A 23076-nucleotide genomic window follows, 5' to 3' on the forward strand; every position below is an offset into this window, starting at 1 on the left:
TTTCTTTTCACAATGCTTTGCTGAATAAAGCAGAAATCCCGTGTGGCCATGTGCAAGGTGCTGCACATGTCTTGAAAAGGAAGCTTGATAGTGTTGTTACTACCGTTTCCAGTTGTGTGCTGTGTAGCACTGAGATTATAGCCTTCCATTCATAAGAACGGGGATTTCCTGACAAGGACCAACACCACTGTCTCAATAAACCCCTCAGGATGCGAAACACACACACACACACACACACTGCAGGCTTAACACAGGTTTTGCAGATGACTCAGTCGCACACAATCAGAATTCCTTAGGTAGAGCAACTTAAAGGTGATGATGGCCGGAGCACCGCACCGCAGCTTAGACCTGCGAAGCACTGTCATGTCTTGATTCTATTAAAATGAAATGCTCACACATTCTCTCCCAGTGGTGGCATGCCAAGTAGGGCAGGACAACACTGGGGGGACAAGGGATGGAGGTTATTTGGCACAATGGAAGGATGGAAACCAAGTAAGCCTATCACTCTAAGGAGACGGCTCGTGGTATCCGACCATCAGGGATCGATCTGTAATGTCAGATCAGGGGCAGCTGTAGTCTAATTAGAGATGCAAGATTATGCCTGTAGGATGGCCTTGTTAGATCATACTGAGGAGGCAAATAAATCACTTCATCCTCCATCATCCTCCAACATTAAGAGCAGCCCGATCATTTGTACATAAAAATGCATCTCAATTTGAGGCAGTCTGTAGTTAAAGATACTGCAGTCATGAAAAAGGTGAGCTGGTATCATCAGGAGGAGCGAGGGCTGATTGGTGTTTACTGTTTACTGTAATAACTGTGACAACAGAAATTTTATTGACGCAACAGGCAAGATGCTAATTTTATGCCGCGCCAGGATGTTTTACAGAGGAAATATCTTAAGTAATGACACGTAAGGAATTTCGCTGAAAATTGAAATTTATTTTAAACATACAAATGGGCTTTAAAATTACATGTTTTTTTTTTTTTCCCCTCATATCAAATTGAATAAATCAAGCACAGCTTCATTACTGCCAACACTCCAATTTCCATGTGTCATTTACTCTTTTAATTATAGAAAAGCATTCATTTTGTGGTTTCGTAGATATTTAGTACCACTCAGTCAAAAAGATGGCAAGTTTGGGTAATTTAATATCTGGTGAGTAATTTTACATTTTAGTGTTTTTTTTGTTTTTTTTTGAGATATATGATATGTCGCCCATGTAAGTGATAACCTGGTGTCTCACTGTTTCCTGTGTCCACTGGGATATAGGTGATAGATTGATAATTCAACCTCAGACACACGGATGATTTTTAGTCACTTCGTTTTTGGATAATCCGTTCGCTCTTTCCTCATGTAGACCTGTATAATTTATATTTCCACATTCCTGAAATGAAGAAGATGCAGTTGTTTTTAATCTCTGCTTTGCTCTCTAATTACAAAGGATTTACTGATTATAGTTGTATTCTTCTTGTATTTTTTTGGTTTAGCAAAAATTACATGGCACTTGTTTACAAAGCTCCCTGCCAATTGCTTTGGCTTTTACTAATGTGTTTTGATGTACCCCAAACCAGTTTTAAAGCAGGCACGGATGAAATGGCTGGCCTGATAAGAAGCTGAAAGAAGGCAGCATGGGGTATGTAGTGAGTGGGCTCTGTGTGAGGTAAAATATTAAACAGCAAAATGTAGATTGTGTGTTTATTTGTCGAAATATATTGGATGACATTTGAGGCCCTGAAATTGGATGCAGTTAGACCAAGATCAACTCTGTGTACAAGGTGCTTAAAAAACAGTTAAGATTTTAAGTTGTTGTTGTTTTTATTATTATTATTTTACAAGTAATTTTTTATACCAGCTCTGGTTTCATGTGTTACTTTCTTCAGATTTTCTCTGTAAATGCTCTACATAGTGCAGGTGTGGTGTTCCCCAGAGAGTAAAACTGAAACAGTTGACTACTTCAACTTATACAAACAAGATTTCAGATTGTTTAATGTCACTCTTTCAGTGTGTCACGGCACGTATGCAGCCTTTTCCGGACTACAGAAAATGCTGTAATGCCAAGCAGCTCCCACATTTTTATTTTAGTTTTTTCACTGCAAAACATTAGAATTGGTGCAAATCATCTTTTGCCAGACTGTTTGCCACTTTTTTGAAGTGCTCAAATTGCTGGATGATTTCTACAGCATTTGGCATACTGCTTGAGCTAAAGCCCTGAATTCTTCACATCAGGGGGACTGACCCTGAAGAGCTAAACTCAGTAAGAACTCGATTTGAAAGCCTGCGTTTCCCTCCCTGTTATTAGAGCTAATATATTTTAACTTGTGGGGAAGTGAGTGTGTGTGTGTGTTCTCACTGCTGTAACTAAACCCCTGGGTGGTCCTGTGTATCAGCGACAGCAGGGTGGAACAGGCTGTAACCATCCCTAAGATGTGGCTTAGGCTTTGTATGTTTTTGTGTGTGTGTGTTTGCGTGAGAGAGAGAGAGTGAGAGAGAGAGAGAGAGAGAGGGGTATATCCTTTTAATCATATTAAGCTTTAACTATGCCACGTTGTTCTAGCAAACTCCAGTAGCAGTCGTTGGCAATAGCCAGAGAGCCACCTCACCATCAATATTCTCTGTCTGTGCTGGCTCAATTGATGATTTCACAGCCCTCAAGTATCTCGTTTCACAGTTCAGGTTTTCCCATATGGGGATAAGAGAGATGCTTTAGCCCTGTTACTTGCTGTTAGCTGCTGAGCTGCTGCCTGGTGATGTGACACTGTTGTTCAGCAAGGCCTGTATCCCAGCCAGCTTTCTGTTTGGTTGAGGGAGAACATTGTGTTTGGTCCGACTCAGCTGCTCTCTAATAATTTTCTCCATTTCCCTGGGTGTCACAGCTGCTTAATTATTGCTTTCCTTCATCGTATCACTCCGATTTTGGCGCATTCCTCTGCCATTTACCGGGACGACGGATGTGCGACGGGTGTTGTTTTTCACAGGAAGTGATGTCACCGTGAACATCGCCGCCTACATCGTCAAACACACTGCCCCGGACACGTTGCATGGCAACCATTAAGTGTCATTGTCAGGAGGATTTGTGAAATGTAATATCATCCAGAGGGGGCAGGGACACCAGGAGGACAGCTCTCCGGCTCAGTGCTGCTGCTCGGAGAACCTGCTGTCAGATAACACAATAGGTGTGTGTACGAACATTTGAGTCCTGAATGTGTCTAATACAGATTATCGCTCAGCTGCTGGCTTGCTATATTTCCCCCACCCCACTTTTTCCTCCTCTGCTAATGGAAACTACATTGTAGCGAGAATTGACATTGCTGTGTTGGCCAAGTGCTGCTGCTAAAGTGGGAACTGGTGACAAAGCAATAAAACATGTAGAGGCCTTTTTGTACCTGGTTTACCGAAGCACTTAATGTCATTTCTCCTGAGCCCCAGTTATATTCTGAAAATGGTAATGGATTTTTCGTATGTATACATGGTGTGTGTGTGTGTGTGTGTGTGTGTGTGTGTGTGTGTGTGTGTGTGTGTGTGTGGGGGGGTGGGGGTGTGTGGGTGTGGGTGTCTGGTGTCATCTATAACAGCTTAGGTGGGAGAAATTGACACTTTAATCTACACTAACTGAGTTGAAAGAAGTCCTCAAGTTGGACTAAAGCTGGATTTAAAAATATTTTATTTTTGTTGTATCATCGTGCTGAATCAGACAAAATGCAAGAAGTTTCCCCGAACATTGTGAGGGGTTCAGTGGTTATTCTTCTCTTATCTCCTCAAAGTAAGAAGAGTTATAAGATGAAAACGGGAAGAACATCTCAGTCACACGTCTCCCTCTGTCACTATCTGTGTACGTCTGAATGTGCCAGTTAATAAAGCACATCAACCAGGATGAAATCAGAAGGTGGAAACTGTTGTTTGGGGAAAAAAAATAAATAAATCAAACGAGCAATGTTTTCCACGGTTGATTTGTTTACCTGCATGTTGTCCTGACCTCCTGCCTTGTGGGCCCACACAGTGTTGAGAGAGCTGACTCCCTGTCAGGCTGACAGGACAAGGTATTTCTAGCTAGGGAATCTATTTTTTTTTCCCCCCACGTGCTTTATGAGTCTTTAATGTAATCTCATAAGAACAAGCCCACAGAGACGTCCTCCTCAGTGGAGACGTACGAGCTCATACGCCGCTCTGTCTGAAGAAGCCTGTGATTGTATGTGTTCGGAGCACAGGGTATGTTTGCCTTTGTGGGAAGGTGGGGGTGGATTTGTATATGTAAGCATGCTGAAGAGAAAAAGAGAGGGGAAGATGCAGTTGTATGTCTGCTTAATAGCAGTGTTTTTTAGCACATTCATATTTTCCCATTAACATCGCACCGAGGCAGAGATTTGACGCCTGTGGCTTCCAAGAGATAATACACATGGAGAGGCGCAAGATAGGAAGTGTGTGCATATGTGGTGAGAGAATATACGGGAGAAGGTCACAGAAATAATATGCGACTATGTGTGAAAGAGAGAAAAGGGAGCTGGAGTACGATGCACTGGTGAAAATTAGAAGCTTGTGTCTGTTCATTGTGAAATCCGCTTCCATCTGCGCTCCTAATATCATAACATCTCAGCAGTCTGTCCTGGTACGACAGTCCATTAGGCTCTGCCGAGAATTTCAACACTCACAGGCTAGCATTGGTGGTGAAAGGAGAAATATTTGCCAAACTACAACTAAATGATGTTGGTCTGAATCTGCAGAGTAGCTGGGAGCTTTAGCAGAACGCTGAATTCCCTCATAAGATAAACTCGGGCAGTTCCCAATTGTAAGCATGTTAATACATGTAAGGATTTCTTACAATCCTTCCACTGCTGTTGTTGCATGTAAGGGTTAAAAACCACATGCTGACAGCTATACAGAAAGGCATTTTCACAGAATTTAGGTTACTGCTACAAATGAACTGTTGTTTATGGACTGCAGTGCAGCAGAGGTTTATCTATGAATGTTTTTTTTTCCACTCCATCCTGCAGGGGGGTTACAGTCTGTGCAACCAAATGGACAAATGGTTTTGGATGTCTTTTTTTTTTTTTTTTGGTCAATCTAAGTCTGCTATGATCTGTCTGTGCATTATTGTAATGTCTCTATGATGACACTCTCCATTATCCATTAAAGACACCCACAAAAAATCTGTTCAAAAGATATTTGTTTTTGTGCTCATGATACTGACAACAACTGAAGCAAAAATATTACTGTACAGCAACTGCATGATCACATCTCGCCTGGATTCAAGATATATATTTTTTTTAAACGATCCTGGTTTTCTTACAGAACGTATAGACATGCGGTATCTGCATTTCTGAAATTCCAGACTACCTCTGTCTGTGCAGGTGTTCACCATGTACTTTTGTGTTGTATGTTTCAGGCAGTCAACAAAGCCATAAACAATCTATGTGCCGGAAGACATTTTCATTAGTCTGAGCTTCATGGGTTTTGTTTTTTTTTTTTTTGTTTTTTTTTTTTCTGCCTTCTTCAGGAAAATCGTCATCAAGATTGGCAAGAAGAAAAAGCGAAAGCCAGAGTCTTCAGAGGAGGAGTCTGACGACGATCCTCCCCCACGACATGCTCCCAAAGATGATGACTCTGTAAGATTGAGGACAAGCACGCATGCACGCACACACACGCATAAAAACACATTTTGCGAGTTGCTATAATTGTAACTGGGTTGTGGTGCTTGGGAGCATCGTATTTAATTTCGCTCTATCAAATCATTATTAAAACGCTAAACTGTGAGATAGTGCAGGATTTTTTTTAGATGAGCACTGGGGCTTTTAACTCACCACATTATTCACCTGTGCTGCTATTGTTTGTGGTGTCAGGCAGCTGCTGAAAGAAAATAAAGGCAACAACGAGCTCTGCTTCTGTTACAATTCTAACACAAGGCGGTGCGTAAAGTGTCCTCGACCTGACTGTTCACACCGCTGCTGAGCTCTGAAGAATGATTCGCAGCTTTACTAAGAGACAGCGAGGCCTGACTCGGTGGGGTCTTTGTACAGGTTGTGCAGTAGGTGGCTCTCGCAGATACATATTCTTATCTCTGTCTGCGGAGACGCCTGACAGCAGAAAGGCATTATCTGGGCCAAAGCGGCAACAGCAACACCTTGATACGGCCGTGTTCACACAACCTAATATATAGATATCACTTCTGACATGTTGAATTGGATGGTGTTTTTAATTACTCATTGTTTTAATTTGAAAGGAACTGAAACTGACATAGATTTCTTGTTCTTTTCTACATTGACAAAAAATTCTGATTTATATTTATTCTAAGAAAATATCTGCCTTCGTCCCACCACCTTTCTCTCTCTCTCTCTCTCTCTCTCCTTTGTGCGTCCTATGCGGACTACCGCCCATGATATAATTACCCTTGTTAAATGGTGCCCCTGGCCTTAATTAAAACAGTCTGTTGATAACTCATTTAGGATGATCCCGAGGAAGAAGTCAAAGTAGCGTGGCCGACGGCTAGAAAAGAAGCATAGCCTCCTCAGGGGATTCGGCCCTGTTCTTGTGGCGTGTGGCAGGTTTGACTTCCCAGCTTCTGGTCAGCTTGAATTTGGGGATGTGAGTGTATATCTCCATGGGGATATTATACTCCACACCTAATTAACTTTGGCTCAGTGGCATTTATTCCTAATTAACTACATATTATCATTAGGAGGGGCTTGTGTATTGATGCAGGATACAGCAGCCCACGCATATGATAATTATAAAGACTTGACAGGAAGGAACAGAAGCTGGATTTTAAACCGCTTGTTTTTCCTCCTTACTGTTCCTCTTGGTATTGGTCCAAGTGAGCATACGCTGTCGCCTAGACAGGATGATGAGCCTTTCACCCTAAACATTAACTGACTAAAACTTATTTTTCATGCATGAACCGATCCAGATCAGCTTTTGTTTTGTTTTTGTTTTTTTTTTTCGTAATTTATCTACCCATTCTTTTTTTTTTTTTTCCTTCTCTAGAAGAGGAGATCCAATCGACAGGTGAAGAGAAAGAAGTACGCTGAGGAACTGGAGGCCAGGTTGTCCGATGAGGAAGTCAAGGTTATTGTGAAAACCAAGAAAACCAACACGGCAGCATCCAAGGAGCCCGCTCTTCAGCTCTTTGTTGTAAGCATTTCCGCCTGAAACTTTCTCGTATGCTGAAGAAGAAGGAAGAAGCAGCTCATTTTTAATAATTTAGATGCAACGACAGAGAAATTAGCAGGGGATTATCATGAAGGCAGGCAAAATAATTTCTCTTACAATTTTCAAACCTTTCATGCTAGATCCTCGTAGATGATACATCGATATAGACATGAAAAAGCTCTAAGACACCTAAGAAGCAGCCGTGTACAGAGCATTGTTGTATTATTTACACTTTTTTTTTTTTCAAACCACATTGTCCATTGGCTTTAACAGGCTATGAACACATCCTAACCCTAAATATTTGATGTCCACTAAATATTTAGGAGAATCCCAGTGAAGAGGATGCTGCTGTTGTTGATAAAATCATGTCCTCTCGTATCATTAAGAAGGAGGTAAAAATTATTTGATTTAATCTTATTTTCATTTTCCTGGTTTTTAATTAATCTAAGAGATTCTGGCACGTTTGAAGTTTATCTCTAATTTGTCTGTTATTTTAATCCCCTCCATAGGTTTCTCCGGGAGTTGCGGTAGAAGTGGAAGAGTTTTTCGTAAAATACAAAAACTAGTAAGTGGAGTTAGCATTGTAGACTTACATCATAAACCGTAACAGCTGTGATCAGCTAATACAGGCTTTTCCTGGTGTGATGCCATTCCACCTACCTCTCAAAGGGGGAAAAAAAACAACCTTAAAGCAAAAATCTAAAAATTCTAGCTCTTTTTCATGCCAAATTATCAGTCCAAGTTACTATTCATGAACCACAGGTTTTAGCACCACATCTTAAAACAGAAATTATTTCTTTTCACACGACAGATCATCAGTCTTCACCCAGATTGCACCCATTAAAGTTTCAGCCGAGTGATGTAAAAGATGGAAATCTGAGTTCCCAGTTTGAAATTTTCCAGACCTCAAGGACTGAGGAGTCATATTTCTGAAATAAAAGTTTGTCAGTGAAAGCCAGCACATGCTACCACATCCGCAAACGTGCGATCACACCTGCTGATCTCAGTGGTCGGCCCAAATTGCTGTTTAGAAAGTGTTTTTCGGGCTCTCTCGCCCAGCTCTCACTGTGTGTTTTTGCTTTTGTTTGTGCGCTTCAGCTCCTACCTACATTGTGAGTGGGCCACAGAGCAACAGCTGGAGAAGGACAAGAGAATTCAGCAGAAGATCAAACGCTTCAAGATGAAACAAGCACAGAGGGCACTCTTCTTCGCAGATGTAAGGCTTTGTGACTGCTTGCGGATGTATTATATATTCCCTGTGTCTGTTCCAGTGTTTCGGTATTGGGTATGAGTAGGCGCGTGTGAACCCTGTTTTCACAATATGGTGTCTCCTAACAAGTGTGTGTGCTTGTATGTAAATATTAAATGTGGATGAAGATATATCTAGTATTTTATTTTGCTGGGGAGGCACATCTGTGTGCATATATTTGAATCTGTTTTATTGACTCGGTTGATTACAGTAGTGACGTTTGTCGCAGATTCCAGATGGTGAGTGGGCACTCAGGTTTATTCTCCCTTTTTTCTCTCCCTCTCTCTCTCTGTCTCTCAGATGGAAGAGGATCCCTTTAACCCTGACTATGTAGAGGTAGACAGAGTGCTGGAGGTGTCATATTGTGAGGACAAAGATACAGGAGAGGTAAAGTGAATCTTCTTTCAATTGGTAATCGTATCTGTGAGCAGCGTACGTGTGCTTATTTGTGTCTGCAGGCTTGAACATGTTTTACTTTTTCAGTTTTTTGTGGTTTCGCTCCTTTCAAGGTATTCTCCGCTAGCAATCCTAGCTATGTCTTTGTATCTCAGAAGTGCCCAAGGCCATCCTAATGGGCTTGCTCACAGCCTTTGTTAATATTATAAAAGTGGAGCTTGACCTCACTCTAGTCCTTTCAAGCATTCATTCTTCTCTGCCTCCTGCAGGAGGTGGTGTACTACCTGGTGAAGTGGTGCTCTCTGCCTTACGAGGACAGCACCTGGGAATTGAAGGACGACGTAGATCAGAGCAAGATTGAAGAGTTTGAGCAGCTGCAGGCAGCCAAGCCAGACTCGCACAGGGTGGTAAGCCATGCCCACCCACATTCCTCCACTCTCACTGTCCTCCCATTTTTTTCCATTGCTCTCACATTGTTTGGATATTTGGTGTTGGAACTTTGAAGTGCTAATAAGTGATTTCCTCTTTTGGGCAAAAATAAAATAAAATAAATAAAATACATTAAAATCACACCTGCCTAAAATAGGCCACACTAATGCATTAAACACCTGCTGTCTGTCATTTCAAGAGCAGTATGTATCCATTTATCTCTCTTGTGTATTTCCTTAGTCATGCATCTGATTATGGAGAGCATAATAATTTAATTCCTTGGAAATGTCCTCAAATGGAATACACATTTTAACCCTTCCGTATATATATCTGTCTCATAGGAGCGGCCCCCAGCCAATCTGTGGAAGAAGAGGGAGCAGTCGAGGGAATACAGGAATGGCAACAGCCTCAGGGACTACCAGCTTGAGGGAGTCAACTGGCTCCTCTTCAACTGGTACAACAGGTTGGTTATAGTCTCTGTATATACATAGTCTGGAGTGAATCACCGTAAATTTGATCAGGGCTTGTTGCTGTTTTTAATCATTCTGTCAAAAGATCATAAATCACAAAGTTTCAGTAATCCCACAAAGGTACAATACTACAGGGAAAGTATTGATTCAGAGAGTGTACAAAAGCATGTTGTAATTCAAGATTAATGTTTTCTGTGCGTGGGGATCGCAGATAATGAAGCTGTCATTTGGCTGCTTTCGTGTTATTTGCTTCGGCCTGCACAAAGAGTAAAATTTCCTGCTAGGTTGCACGCTGCTGCAGCAACAGTTGGTTTTCTTTGCCCATGAAACACTGCGAAGCACATCTTGCATTAACCCTGGGAATTGGCTTTGTTATGTGTGAGCATGCAGCAGTTTGTGTATGCCCACACAGAAAGATTCATCAAAAGTAGAGAGCTGTTTAAGAGGCCGGTGGGAATATCTGCACGTTGCAATTAGCATCAAGACATAATACCCCCACCCACTGGACAGCTGAATAAATGGTTTGCCGGAGTGCACCACGCAGCAGAGTTACATTTGCCATTATGCTGTATCTCATCGGTTTTCTCTGTTATTACTGCTGATGATGTCCTTTTTCTCCTCTTTTGTTTTCTGTTTATTCTTTTAGTATCACGGGACTCCCCCCCTCCCCACTATTTTTCCTCCCTTTCCTCTTCATCTATTTTCTCATCTTCACCACTGTGTTTTCTTTATCCCACCACATAAACAACCTCTGCACACCAGGGATGTGATCTTTAAGTGTTCAGACAAATGTAATTGGCTTCCTCTGCTGCCTGTTGTTTTTTTTTTTTTTGTTGTTGTTTTTTTTTCCCAATTCCACCCCAGTTCTATGTCCGCTACTTCTGCTCTAAATTTTGCCGCGTTCCCCTGACAGACGGAACTGCATCTTGGCAGACGAGATGGGACTGGGGAAGACCATCCAGTCCATCACATTCCTAGAGGAGATCCATCGTGTGGGCATCAAAGGGCCATACCTCATTATTGCTCCGCTTTCCACCATCGCCAACTGGGAGCGCGAGTTCCGCACTTGGACCCACCTTAACGTCATCGTCTACCATGGAAGCATGGTCAGCAGGCAGATGCTCCATCAGTATGAGATGTACTTCAGGGATGCACAGGTAAATAATCTTTAACAGAGGCAGAGATATTTTGAATGCAATTGCAGAAAAGGTCAGTTTCTGGCTTGTAATCACCCAAATCACTATCTAAGAGGCTTTTCCCATTTCATGAGTACAAATCTATGCCTCCTGGGTGGCGTAAGAATCAGTACGGGGCCAGCACAGACAGAAAAATTTGGATAAATTACAGTCCAATATCAACAGTAAGCTTCTGCCCTGTGTTAAACTGGCAAGATTTTGCCTCAAGATGTCTTTTTGTATCAAGTGAATCTCAGTCTAATGGCTTCAATCCCACAATTAGAGCTTGTTTTACAAATCTAAATAAGAGTGAAGTTTGTTTCCACAATGTGATTTAAATCATGCAAGCCCGTTGAGGGAGGTTTCATGCAATGTCAGATATCTTAATCAGAAATATTTATTGGCCCTCAAGGAGGCAGGCAGTTAAGTAATATAATGCCCTCCCATATCTAAAGCTTTCCTCTGAAAGGCTTTATTTATTTATTTATTTGTTTTTTTTTTTTTGCATGGCTCAAGCCCATGTGTTGCCAACTATCTCCCCAAATAAGGCTATTCCATATTGCTCACATATATGTGGAAAAATTCTTTTGGATACTTAATATATAAACACAATCTGTTGTCATGCCGAGGGTCTGCCCAGACGTTTGTCTCAATAAGGACGATGGATACCATCTTTCCCCGAATGTTTACTCAACCTCCCCTACACTTGCTATCAATAAGAGGCCCTGCTGTCGCCTTGGTTACTATCGTTACTGCCAATGGGAGTGGAGCAGCTGTGCGCTCGCCAGGCCGGAGGTGGACGATGAACTCTAGTGACCTGTGACTGACCTTGTGTTGTAGGCAATTTGAATAAGAGAACCCAGACTGCTGCAAAAGTATAGCAGATTATTAGAAATTCCTCTGCACGATATTATTTTCATCTGACAGATGTAGAGACAGTGGTGCTGCTGCATGTTATGCGTTCTGTGTATGATCACCTCAGTGGTTGTTTTGGCGTTTGTGTCTCCATGGCCGAACCTGCACCTTCTTTTATCCCAGCTTACCTCATCTTTGCCTTTTTCCTAAATACAGTTGAGCAGAAAGCAAAATCGGTGTGCTTACATTTTTTTGTGAGTGAATAGCTGTGATTCACTTCGATTAAAATAATCACAGTGCTTTTTGCAAAAACAGCAGTACTGTGTCAGCAGCATGAAGTCCTGTGAGTAATCTAATGATATGTTTCAAAACAGGACGCCTGCATACAACAAAAGGCAGTCGGATATCGAAAAGCCAGGAAGAATGTGATTATCGTGTGTAAGGCAAAGCCCAGATGCGCCGGGACTCACTGGGGCTAATGTAACAGACTTACTCACCGCAGTGTTTTCGGAGCCAAACCTCACCTGAAGGAAGAGGAAAGTAGGCACCAGTTAAAATCAGTGAAACCAGTGGGACGACTCAAAAGTTGCGATGCAAGTTGTGTTGATGCAAAATTTTGACAATCATTGCTCAGATTTGGAGAAAAGAAAAATGCATTGATTGATTCCGTCACGCTTCAAAATCATCAGTCACGTAATGTTAAAGAAAACAGATCAAATGTGGAAATCCGGCTGCAACGTCATGGTTCAAGCAGTTCATAATATTAATGTAGCATATAACAAGATTCAGAGAAGGGCAGATGCCTGACGATAAGTAGGCTAGTAGGCAGCTAGTGAGCCTTGAGCAGGGGCTTTCTGTGGTTGGCAGGCCACGTGATGTGTCACAACAGGCACTTAGGAGCTCTTAGTATTCAAACGAACTGTAGGAGGAATTAACGCGAGGGAGCGAGCAAGAGGGGGGGGGGGGGGGTGGGGGGCGGGGAGGAGTGGAGCCGCAACCAGGCTGTCTCCCAGGCAGCTTGTGATGTCATAGCAGCCCCCAAAGGGAGCTCTCTGTCAGTGCTGCTCAGGCATATCAGAGAGAGACGCTCCTCCACAGCAGTCTGTTGGCTGGCTGGCTGTGGGAGGAGGTTACTGGATAACTGAGCATCCCTGGAGGACTGTTGTCAAGGCAATAGATACAAATGATGAGGCGTGGTGAAGCAAAGGCTCCCCAGACAGAAAAACAAACAAATAAACAACATAAAGACTCACTGGCGGGTACACGCTCAAGTCCTGCTTGTACTGTAGATTGCCTCCCACCCAGGAGGTGTGTGAAATCTAAAAATAGAGTAGGCCATGCGTTTGCTGTCAACAGCACAAAGCTGCAAATTAGTAGGTTTCTAATGTCAGCAGGAAAGAGGGGCATCTCCCAGGGTGCGATGGATAACTCCACCTGAATTATGAATGTGTTTACATTCCTCCCCCCGTATTCCCCTGTGTGACAGTTTTTGTATCCTCGTAGAAAACACAATTCCCTGCATCATCTAAACAAGCAAACATGGTTGTGTTTTTTCCAGATGTTGAACACAGTGAAGCCGAATCATCTCTCAGAATGTTGAATTATTGTTTCCAAATTCTTCATAAACCCACTCAATAATGTTTGTCCCCCGTCTCCTCCCCACTTCTCTTCAGGGGCGACCCATACGAGGGGCCTACAGGTTCCAGGCTGTGATCACCACCTTTGAGATGATCCTCGGAGGCTGTCCCGAACTGAACGCCATAGAGTGGCGCTGTGTCATTATTGACGAGGCCCATCGCCTCAAAAACAAGAACTGCAAGCTGTTGGAGGGCTTTAAGCTCATGACCCTGGTACGTAAATCATCAAGCAAGAATTACGTTTCCAACAGCAGCTTGGCACAGAGTTAATTTTTCACTTAATAGTTTAAAAGAAAATTCAAGCTTTGTGTTGTCTTTTCTGTAGTTCTGTTTGATACACAGCTTAATCACGTAGGAATGCCTAGAATGGATTTTATATAGTGAAGTATTCTGTTGTTCTGCCTCTTTTAGGAGCACAAGGTCCTGCTGACAGGCACGCCTCTCCAGAACACAGTGGAGGAGCTCTTCAGCCTGCTCCACTTCCTGGAGCCTGCTCGCTTCCCCTCAGAAAACACCTTCATGCAGGAGTTTGGAGACCTCAAAACTGAGGAGCAGGTAGAATAAACGATCCCACTGCAGCGTACCTAGTGACAGGAGTAGACCGGTTATATAAGCAGAACCATGTTTATTACCTGAACATTCACCGTTGTTTAAGGGGAAACACTGTTTCAGTAATTGTTGATTGGAGGTTTCCCGACACACATTGTTCACATATAAAGATCCTAATGTTACAGATGGAACTCTCGATATGAGGCTTTTTCTAACTAGGCCACAGTGACATTTTGTACAACACACAGACACACACCCAACATATGGCGGGTAATTATAACAGATAATGGGGTATTATGCTCTTTATTGTTGGACATGTATCCCTCAAGAGAAGGAAAAAACAAAAACAAAAAACTCTTAGCCTTCCTTCTGCAGATTGCAGTTTGGCATTTCATTTGTAGCCCGTTGCACTTGAGAGATGCTCTGGAAAAGGCCGCTGAAATGCATTTCAAGTACGGTGCTTGTGGTGAAAGCTAAAATATTTGGAACAGCTACAGTTCAACATTGGATGCTAAAGTGGAAGCTCTTAGTGCCAGTGTGAATGTGAAATCCTTTTAATAGTCGAAGTCGCTGGCGCTGTTAAGAGATTCTTTATCAGCACGTAACATAACTCATGAAAGCTGACGAGGACCAGTGAGTGTAATAAAAAAAAAGAGAACAGTGGTTGGGGACAGATGGCTCATGGGGAGATCTAGTCGTAACTAGGCTTTGGTGTGGCACTGTATAATAAACTCATGATTTGGAGTAAGAAGTAAAACGTTTGAACCCTGGCTTCAAAACCCAGATGGTAATACTACCACCAGCTGCTGATTGTGTACATTATAAGATGTAACCCTTGATATGGAATATTACAAATCTTATTGACGATTCGCCAATGAACCTTGGAAATCGGCTCGACACTAAACTAAACTAAACTAAACACTCAACGCCAGCATCCCAGAGCAGCATGTGGACCTAAACTCCTCACCTTTGTGGTCCACAGGTGCAGAAGCTTCAGGGCATCCTGAAGCCCATGATGCTGCGCCGGTTAAAGGAAGACGTGGAGAAGAAGTTGGCTCCTAAAGAGGAAACCATCATCGAGGTCGAGCTCACCAACATTCAGAAGAAATATTACCGTGCCATCCTCGAGAAAAACTTCTCTTTCCTGGCTAAAGGAGCCGGCCAGTCAAATATGCCCAATCTGGTCAACACCATGATGGAGCTGAGAAAGTGCTGCAACCACCCCTACCTCATTAAAGGTGCCTTTTTAAAGTTAAATACAAGTTCACATGGTTAAATGTACTAACATTCAGCAATGGGATAATCTTTCAGCTCTTTTGAACTCATGAGTAGTCCCTGATGTGTGCTTGTTTTTGCTATGTCAGGGGCAGAAGAGAAAATCCTGGAGGACTTCAAAGAAGTATATAGCCCCACTGCCATGGACTTCCATCTGCAGGCCATGGTGCAGTCTGCCGGGAAGCTGGTCCTTATTGACAAACTGCTGCCTAAGATGAAGGCCGGAGGGCACAAAGTGCTCATCTTCTCCCAAATGGTGCGCTGCCTGGACATCTTGGAAGACTACCTCATTCAGAGAAGGTAACGATGAAGGATTTGCCAGTTGTCACACAAGTCCGGAAAATTATGCCAGTCTTTTTTAAATGTTACGGTTTGCAGGAAAGAAAAGGTCAGAAAGAAAAATTAATCTGGTGATATGAACGTGCATCACATAAAACACAAGAAGGACTTAAGTGGCTGACTTTTAAAAAGTCAGGAGTAACACTGTTCACTAAATGTGAGGAATATCTGCTGCCTTCTGTCACATGTATGTAGGAGGGAAACTCAGCTTGTGCATAAGCTTTATAACAGATGTAGTTTTTTTGTAGTTTTTTTTTTTTTTTTTTCCTTATTCTTCTTATGACACTTTTCATTGTTAGCTAAGTGCTGGTGCTCAAAAATAGAAATTCACTCTTCCTCTCCTGCTTTAGCGGATTCTTTGTGGTTCAAAGAAAACCGAATCACAGACAGGATTTGGTACACGTTGTGAAAGATCATCTGAAAAATTTAACGGCTACAAATGGCACATAACGACGCACCTCGGTTTATATAATGGTCCGCCTCAAGCTTGCGATACTGGACAGCCAGTGGTCGGTGAGAGCTGTCGGCAGAGGCATTAGCAAGGAGGAATGGAGCCCCGTGATTTATCGCAACAAATGAGTCAGAAACAGCACATACAGTCATTGATCCATCAATCCATTTTCTAAATCCATTATCCTGTTCAGGGTTTTCAGAAGGCCATAAATACTGTAACATGCAGACATGCAGTATATGTACACAATACAGGAAGGCTTTTAATTAACATTCACGCTCATCACTGCAGGGGGTTTTAAGTGTCACCTGACCTGCTGGAAATCGTCTCATAAGGAGCTGTCGGGAAGCCGGGGGGGAAATTTTCTTTTCTCATCTTTTACAACCATTTTCACGATATGTCCAAACAGAATCAGTCAATTTGGCCAAATCTATGAAAACATAGTGCCGAATCTTTTTAGATCTGATGAACATGCTGTTTTAGTGCAGCTGACACCTCCGTTCCGTGAAGTCGTCTCAGTTTAACTGTTCAAATGGTCGTCAAAACAAATGAAAAAAAGTCTAATAATGACAGAATGTGTGTCTCTCCTACTTCTGAGCAAAAGGATTGATTTTTCAGATCCGAATTGGGGTGAGCGAAAAGGCAGCTGGGCTTTCACATGGCCATAAAGATACCATCTACAACCCAATTTAGTAATTTAATGCCGTCACCGCGCCTTTCTCTCTGTGTCTGGTTATGTCTGTCACCAGTGTCTTGGGTAATGCCCAGAAGTTCCATTAAAATATTTTAATTATGTAATTTCATTCATTTGCGTCTTGAGAACATTCAGCGTCGTTCACAGGGACGGTTTTACAACCAAGTGTTTTCAATGGGCTTGGATTTTTTTAGGGAATTAGGACTTCTGGTATCTTGTTTTCATCTGTCATTATGTTTATTCTCAGGTCACTTCATCATTTCACTTCATTGTCCTTTCCATACTCTCATGCCTTCTTTTCTGCTTCTTTTTCTCTCTATCTTGCTTCCTTCTGGCTTCCCACCAGCGGCAAGAGAAAACCCTTAACTATTGTAAACATGTGAGGCGCTGTGCAGCACAAACCTCAGACAGGGTTCAGCAGCAGGTTACAGAAGCCCTCAGGGCTCCACCACATTAGACAACTCTGAGTTTCTGTGAGGTTTCTTGTGAGAGGAGCTGGATTTCCGCTGGGGAGGACGTGGGGTCGGACTGTGGGAGGGGGTGAGAATGGACACGGGGATGAAAGAGGATAACACGGTCTTATAAGAACAATTTTAATCATTGAAGATGCTGTGCCCCAGGTGTAGAAGGCAAGGAAAGTAACAGGAGTTTTCTGGTGAATTTAAAGGCTGCTTTTGAATTCTAACATAAAATATTATTATTGAAAGCTTAATCCGCCTGATGAAGTTCACAGAAACTGAGAAAGGTGTCATTTTAAATACACAGCAGCTGGTGTCTTGGGATGTACATGAGTAATTTCATTTTTGCAGGTACTTGTACGAGCGGATAGACGGTCGTGTTCGTGGGAATCTGCGGCAGGCTGCCATCGACCGCTTCAGTAAGCCCGATTCAGATCGCTTCGTTTTCCTTCTGTGTACAAGAGCCGGCGGCCTGGGAATCAACCTCACAGCAGCAGACACCTGCATCATCTTCGACTCTGACTGGAACCCGCAGAATGACCTGCAGGTACAACAAACACACACTCTCACTTGAGGGTAAATGCTCGTCACTGCTGTGGTTTTATGCCAACGTGCATACGAGATTTTGGTGCGCTATAATAGTTAGTCTTCTTTTCCGACATCTGCTGATGTCAACACCTGCCAACAAGACTCATCACCACAGAAAGTGCTTCAGTCTGCGCCCAATTACGGATAAAAAGAAAAATTTATATAATTCCAGCTGACTTTTTATCGTTTTAGTAATAACTTAACAGCAGGTGTTATTTGATTGCAGCCTGTATTATCAGTAAATTAAATACATTCTCTCCGTCCGTCACAGGCCCAGGCTCGCTGCCATCGGATCGGTCAGAACAAGGCAGTGAAGGTGTATCGTCTGATCACCCGGAACTCGTATGAGAGGGAGATGTTTGATCGCGCCAGTCTCAAGCTGGGCCTGGACAAAGCAGTACTGCAGAGCATGAGTGGTAGAGATAACAGCCTGGGAGGAGGCACCGGGGGAGGGGTAAGTTTGAGAATTGTCCAAATCATTTGGGGAAAAAAATCATTGATTTAATCACAAATGATAGTTTAAAATAATGAGGCTTTTGAAAAAGATGTTTATTTTCAGACAGTGCTTGCAATGAATATAGTCAATTTCACAAGCTGATCTCACTGGACATGACAATTATCCTATCATCAGATTATTATAGAAACAAGCAGGAAATAGGAAATGCCTGGTGTGGCTTTGGGATAATCATTTACAATTTTTTTTTTTTTTTTTTTTTTTTTTTTATTATGAGGTGCGTTTTGTGATCAATGTTTTCTTCTTTTTGTTGCACCTGGACTATGGAAGCTCCAGTTTAAATATTGAACAGTTGCTGTGAAAAGTAGACCGTGTCTTTCACTCACTAGCTCAAAGCTTCCTGCAAAGTGAATATATGAAGTTAGAAACGTAAAAGAAAAAAAATGATGTATTATTCATTCAAAATGTCTTTCCAACCAAATAAAAGCCAACAATTCTGATATCCTCAGTCCTGAATGACATCAGATGAACACTAGCAGACGGCACAACAAAAACAGGATGCCAAGCAGAGAGACCAGGCTGGTGAAACCCAAAAAAACTTGGGAGTCACTTTTTAAATTTCCACTTGAAGAGTACCCAATCCTATTAGAGCCTAATCTCTTTTCGGGGGAGTGTGTCACCCGTGTATGAAGTGTGTAGGTGGATGTTAAGCTGTGGTTGCTGTCCTCTGAGAATTATCTAAACTATATGGAGGATGAGCTATTAGCATGCTTCCACATCTGGTCATATTTGCATAATAAACGGCTGCTGGGCTGAGATACATGGCTGCGTGTATCTTATGGATTAATGATTAGGTACCTGTGTGTTACCACTAAAGCTTTGTAGGCCTTTGTTTGTTTGCGTCACACAGCATGTTGCATTATGTTCAAAACCGTTCTGTTTTAATATCATAAAATATTCAAACATTATTAGTTTGATATGAGGTCTTCACCTCAACTGTGTGCCTTTGTCTCGCCTCACGTCCCAGGCGGTGCAGCAGCAGCTGTCGAAGAAGGAGATTGAGGATTTGCTGCGACGTGGTGCCTATGGGGCCATCATGGACGAGGAAGACGAAGGGGCCAAATTCTGTGAGGAGGACATAGATCAGATCCTCCAGCGCAGGACAAAGACCATCACCATTGAGTCTGAGGGACGAGGCTCCACCTTTGCTAAGGTGAATAAAATGAATAACACAATAAATGTGCTCACTAAGACCTTAGTGTACATTCAACATATACCAAATAGCTGGCTCTTGTTGATTTATCTCATCATGGTTTAATATGATTTTGATTTCTGCTTTCAGGCCAGTTTTGTGGCGTCCGGAAACCGCACAGATATTTCTCTGGATGACCCCAACTTCTGGGACAAGTGGGCCAAAAAGGCTGACATTGATATGGACATGGTGAATGGCAGAGTAAGTTCTGTCTCCACACATGTTGCAATCCCCAGAACAAAAGATAAAAAGGACACCAAGATACGCTCCACCTCACTAACACATAATGCCTTGCCTTCAAGGTTTAGAAACCTCCTCTGGGATCTAAAAGCCCTTTTGCAGAAATCCAAAATTTCTCTCCATTCCCTCTCTACAGAACAGTTTGGTGATCGACACTCCTCGTGTCAGAAAACAGACGAGGCCATTCAGCGCCACCAAGGATGAGCTGGCAGAGCTTTCAGAGGGTGAGAGCGAGAGTGATGACACCAAACCAAAGCTCAGGCGTAACCACGACCGCCTCAACAGCTATGGACGCACAGAGTGCTTCAGGGTGGAGAAGAACCTGCTCGTATACGGGTGAGATTGTCTAATTGTTTTGATTTACACCAAGATGTACGTGCCTTTTAGAGAAATGTATTGCGCGCTGAGTCCCACAATAGACGTGTGCTGTACACTGCACAGACACAGATGTGACTTTCAGACTGACCAAATTCCTAAATTCCCAGGTGGGGTCGTTGGAAGGATATTCTTAACCATGGGCGTTTTAAGAAGCAGCTCACGGAGAGGGATGTAGAGTCAATCTGCAGGGCCCTGCTTGCCTACTGCCTGGTCCATTACCGCGGAGATGACAAAATAAAAAGCTTCATGTGGGATCTGATTGCCCCGACTGAGGACGGACGCACCAAGGAGCTTCAAAATCACCTCGGTGAGTCTCTGAGCTGCCTGTAACTGCCTTTATTCTCCACAGATAATGCTACATGGGTAGGCTGCGCCGAGTCGGATTGATATGAATTTGACCTCTTTTTCTCCCGCAAGGTTTGTCTGCCCCCGTCCCTCGGGGCAGGAAGGGAAAGAAGATGAAGACGCAGTCCAGCTCTTTTGACATCCACAAAGCTGAATGGCTCAGGAAACACAACCCAGAGCACATGCTCCAGGACGACGGTTACAAGAAACACCTCAAACACCACTGCAACAAGTAAGTGTTTCCTTATGCCTCACGCATCGCATGTAAGGGATTCAGCCGACACCTCGTCAAGTTCATGGACACAATGTACAGTACAGCACTTTTACATAAAACATCACCAATGAATTAAAAACAGCTGTTTAAAAAAGAAAGACTCCACTACAAAGGATAAACACTCTTGGCCATTTTCAATGGTTTTTATTAAAATTAAAGCTGCAGAGGAATGTCTTTTGAGTGTTTAACTAGTTGGAGTGTAAATGGCGGTTGGTGATCGGGGTGTTTGTTGTGCATGAGTCTGTGTGTGTTCTTTTATCTGTTTAAACCTTTATGCTGCAGCTGGCAGGTGGTCATTATTCTCTGCTGGCACATATTGTGTCTTTTTATTTTTAATACAATGAAGCTTGGTTGAGTGACAATGAAATTTGCACATGACTGAAGTTTTAACTGAGACCTCCAAACCAAAGTAATTGGGAGGTACTAAAAACCTCTGTTGGAAATGATAGTTTACTGATTCATCACTGGGCGTGCATGACTTTGAGACCAGCTGACTGATACAAATCTTAATGAGACTTCAGCCCAGCTAATGGCCATCGTAGATCTTTCTTATTTTCGGACAGATTGAAAAAGTTTGCTGCTATCAAAACAAGGTTTGCAGAGAAATGAAGCCCAATAGACGGTTGCTTCTTTTTCTAAAAGGGTAGGCTTGTGTCCATAGGGCTTTGGACGCACAGCGCCTGCAGCGTCCATAGAAAGTTCCCTATTGTTTCCTGGTCCAGTAGTGCTGAATCCGGGGATTGTCTGATATGTGACACGCCGGGCAAATGGGGACACAGTGTCAGCAGGGTTTGCTGACTTGTGCGTTTTCACTCCGAGGAGCTGGAATGTGTCTGCTGGGATGGGGGCGGGGGTGGATGAGCTCGAGGGGCATTTGCTAGCTTCCTTAACAGGTATGTAAATGTAGACCGGTGTTGCTTTACAGGAAAAGGGAACCATGGGAAGTAGAGAGTGTTCAGATCAGAAAGTGTGATCGTCATGTTCATAAGTTCTCAGTATCAGCACAGCAGCCTGTGGTTTATTGCATAATGTGGCAAAGATGTGAGACTGAAATTATTATAAGTGCTTTAGCTGGATACAGTTTTTAGAACGCATATAAAAATGGCATGGAGGTTGTGTGTGTTGAATCCCAATTACATCTGAGAACGCTGTTTTCTGCAACCAGAACGTATGGGGATTTTTTTCTTTTTTTTTTTTTTTTTTTTTGCGTGCCACTCCGGTTACACACCCTCTGCTTATTTGTGTCTCGAAGACTGTATATGCATCACTGGTATGAGATCCTCTGCAGCCTCCCCAAGTGAACCACAACACACACACGCACACATGCAGACACTGACTAACAAAGGCTTGCAAGGAGAGTGATGAAGGGCTCTGCTGACAGGCAGAGGAAGCAGCAGCTGCTCCTGGGTGGGTCCAGGCCCACAGGAGGACGGAGGCTGGAGGAGGGAGAGAAGGGGGAGGAAGTTCAGGACTTTGATTTAGCAGCACCACAAGTCCAGACTGGTCAACGCAGACATCCATCACTCAGACAGACAGACTGAGATACAGACAGGCCTGTGAGTCCTTCGGTTTTTCCCGGCCCTGTCAGTGGATCAGGGAGAGGAAGCAGGACTCATTTATAACAATATTCAGCCAGGTTACGCCAGAAGAAAGATGGAATACCTGGTGCTCTGTATTTAAGAGTAGCAGTCTATAATTTTTATTTTTTTTTGTGCGGCGCTCTTCAAAGAAGGAGCTGGATTGTAGAGAAGCCTTGACAGGAAAGTTCACAGATCCACGTTTGGTGATGGATGAATATAGTGGTCTCAATAAGTGGCTGCAAATACAAAGAAGTACACTGTCACCATTTTCCCAGAGAGGTAATTCTTCAGCCTCTTGGCTCTTACTCTTACGGATGAAATTCCCCCTGGTGTTCAGATGTCAGTCGTCTGGCAATCGCTAATGAACAACTGTGCTCTGTGATTATTAATAGTAAGAATAAATGTGTTAATTTGATAATTTACAGGTACCAGTACCAGACAAATTAATTATTTTTCATTTCTAATTTGCATTAATTTGGTTTGGAAAAGGATAATGTTTTAAATTTGGGCTTTATTCAGTTGGATGTCAATCTGAGTGTTCCCTAAATTCCTCTGCTCATCTGACAATGCCACATTTCCTCTGAGATGTCACCATTGTGTAAATATAATGGCGGGGCAGCTAATGACTCTATAGCGAGAGCAGCGCTCCATAGAGAATTGGCTTTCATGCCAGAAAGCCTTAAAACCTCCGCACCACATTTTTTCCAACAGGAGACATTACATGGTGCAATTTAAAATGATTTTGTGTTCATACAAAAATGATTACACAGAGCGCTCTCTACATTAAGCAAAATCTCAAGGCATACCAGACGTTGCAGCCTGGCACCCGCACACCACAGTTCCC

General features: G+C 42.8%; 1 protein-coding gene across 5 annotated transcripts in view; it reads left to right on the plus strand.

The window, feature by feature from the left end:
* The window catches only part of chd9 (chromodomain helicase DNA binding protein 9), a 60952-nt gene that overhangs the window by 28388 nt on the left and 9488 nt on the right, over positions 1–23076 (plus strand). For all 5 annotated transcript variants that reach the window (XM_029499155.1, XM_029499156.1, XM_029499157.1 and 2 more), the window contains 20 exons: positions 5496–5604; positions 6980–7126; positions 7468–7536; positions 7654–7709; positions 8243–8360; positions 8694–8780; positions 9059–9196; positions 9560–9681; positions 10602–10845; positions 13392–13568; positions 13767–13910; positions 14887–15142; positions 15269–15479; positions 17473–17668; positions 17981–18163; positions 19191–19376; positions 19506–19616; positions 19792–19991; positions 20141–20340; positions 20451–20610. In XM_029499155.1, the coding sequence (XP_029355015.1) occupies positions 5496–5604; positions 6980–7126; positions 7468–7536; positions 7654–7709; positions 8243–8360; positions 8694–8780; positions 9059–9196; positions 9560–9681; positions 10602–10845; positions 13392–13568; positions 13767–13910; positions 14887–15142; positions 15269–15479; positions 17473–17668; positions 17981–18163; positions 19191–19376; positions 19506–19616; positions 19792–19991; positions 20141–20340; positions 20451–20610 (3114 nt within the window). The remainder of the gene's footprint in view (positions 1–5495; positions 5605–6979; positions 7127–7467; positions 7537–7653; positions 7710–8242; positions 8361–8693; positions 8781–9058; positions 9197–9559; positions 9682–10601; positions 10846–13391; positions 13569–13766; positions 13911–14886; positions 15143–15268; positions 15480–17472; positions 17669–17980; positions 18164–19190; positions 19377–19505; positions 19617–19791; positions 19992–20140; positions 20341–20450; positions 20611–23076) is intronic.

This window comes from Echeneis naucrates, chromosome 3 (assembly GCF_900963305.1).
Source record: "Echeneis naucrates chromosome 3, fEcheNa1.1, whole genome shotgun sequence".
Taxonomy (NCBI): Eukaryota; Metazoa; Chordata; class Actinopteri; order Carangiformes; family Echeneidae; genus Echeneis; species Echeneis naucrates.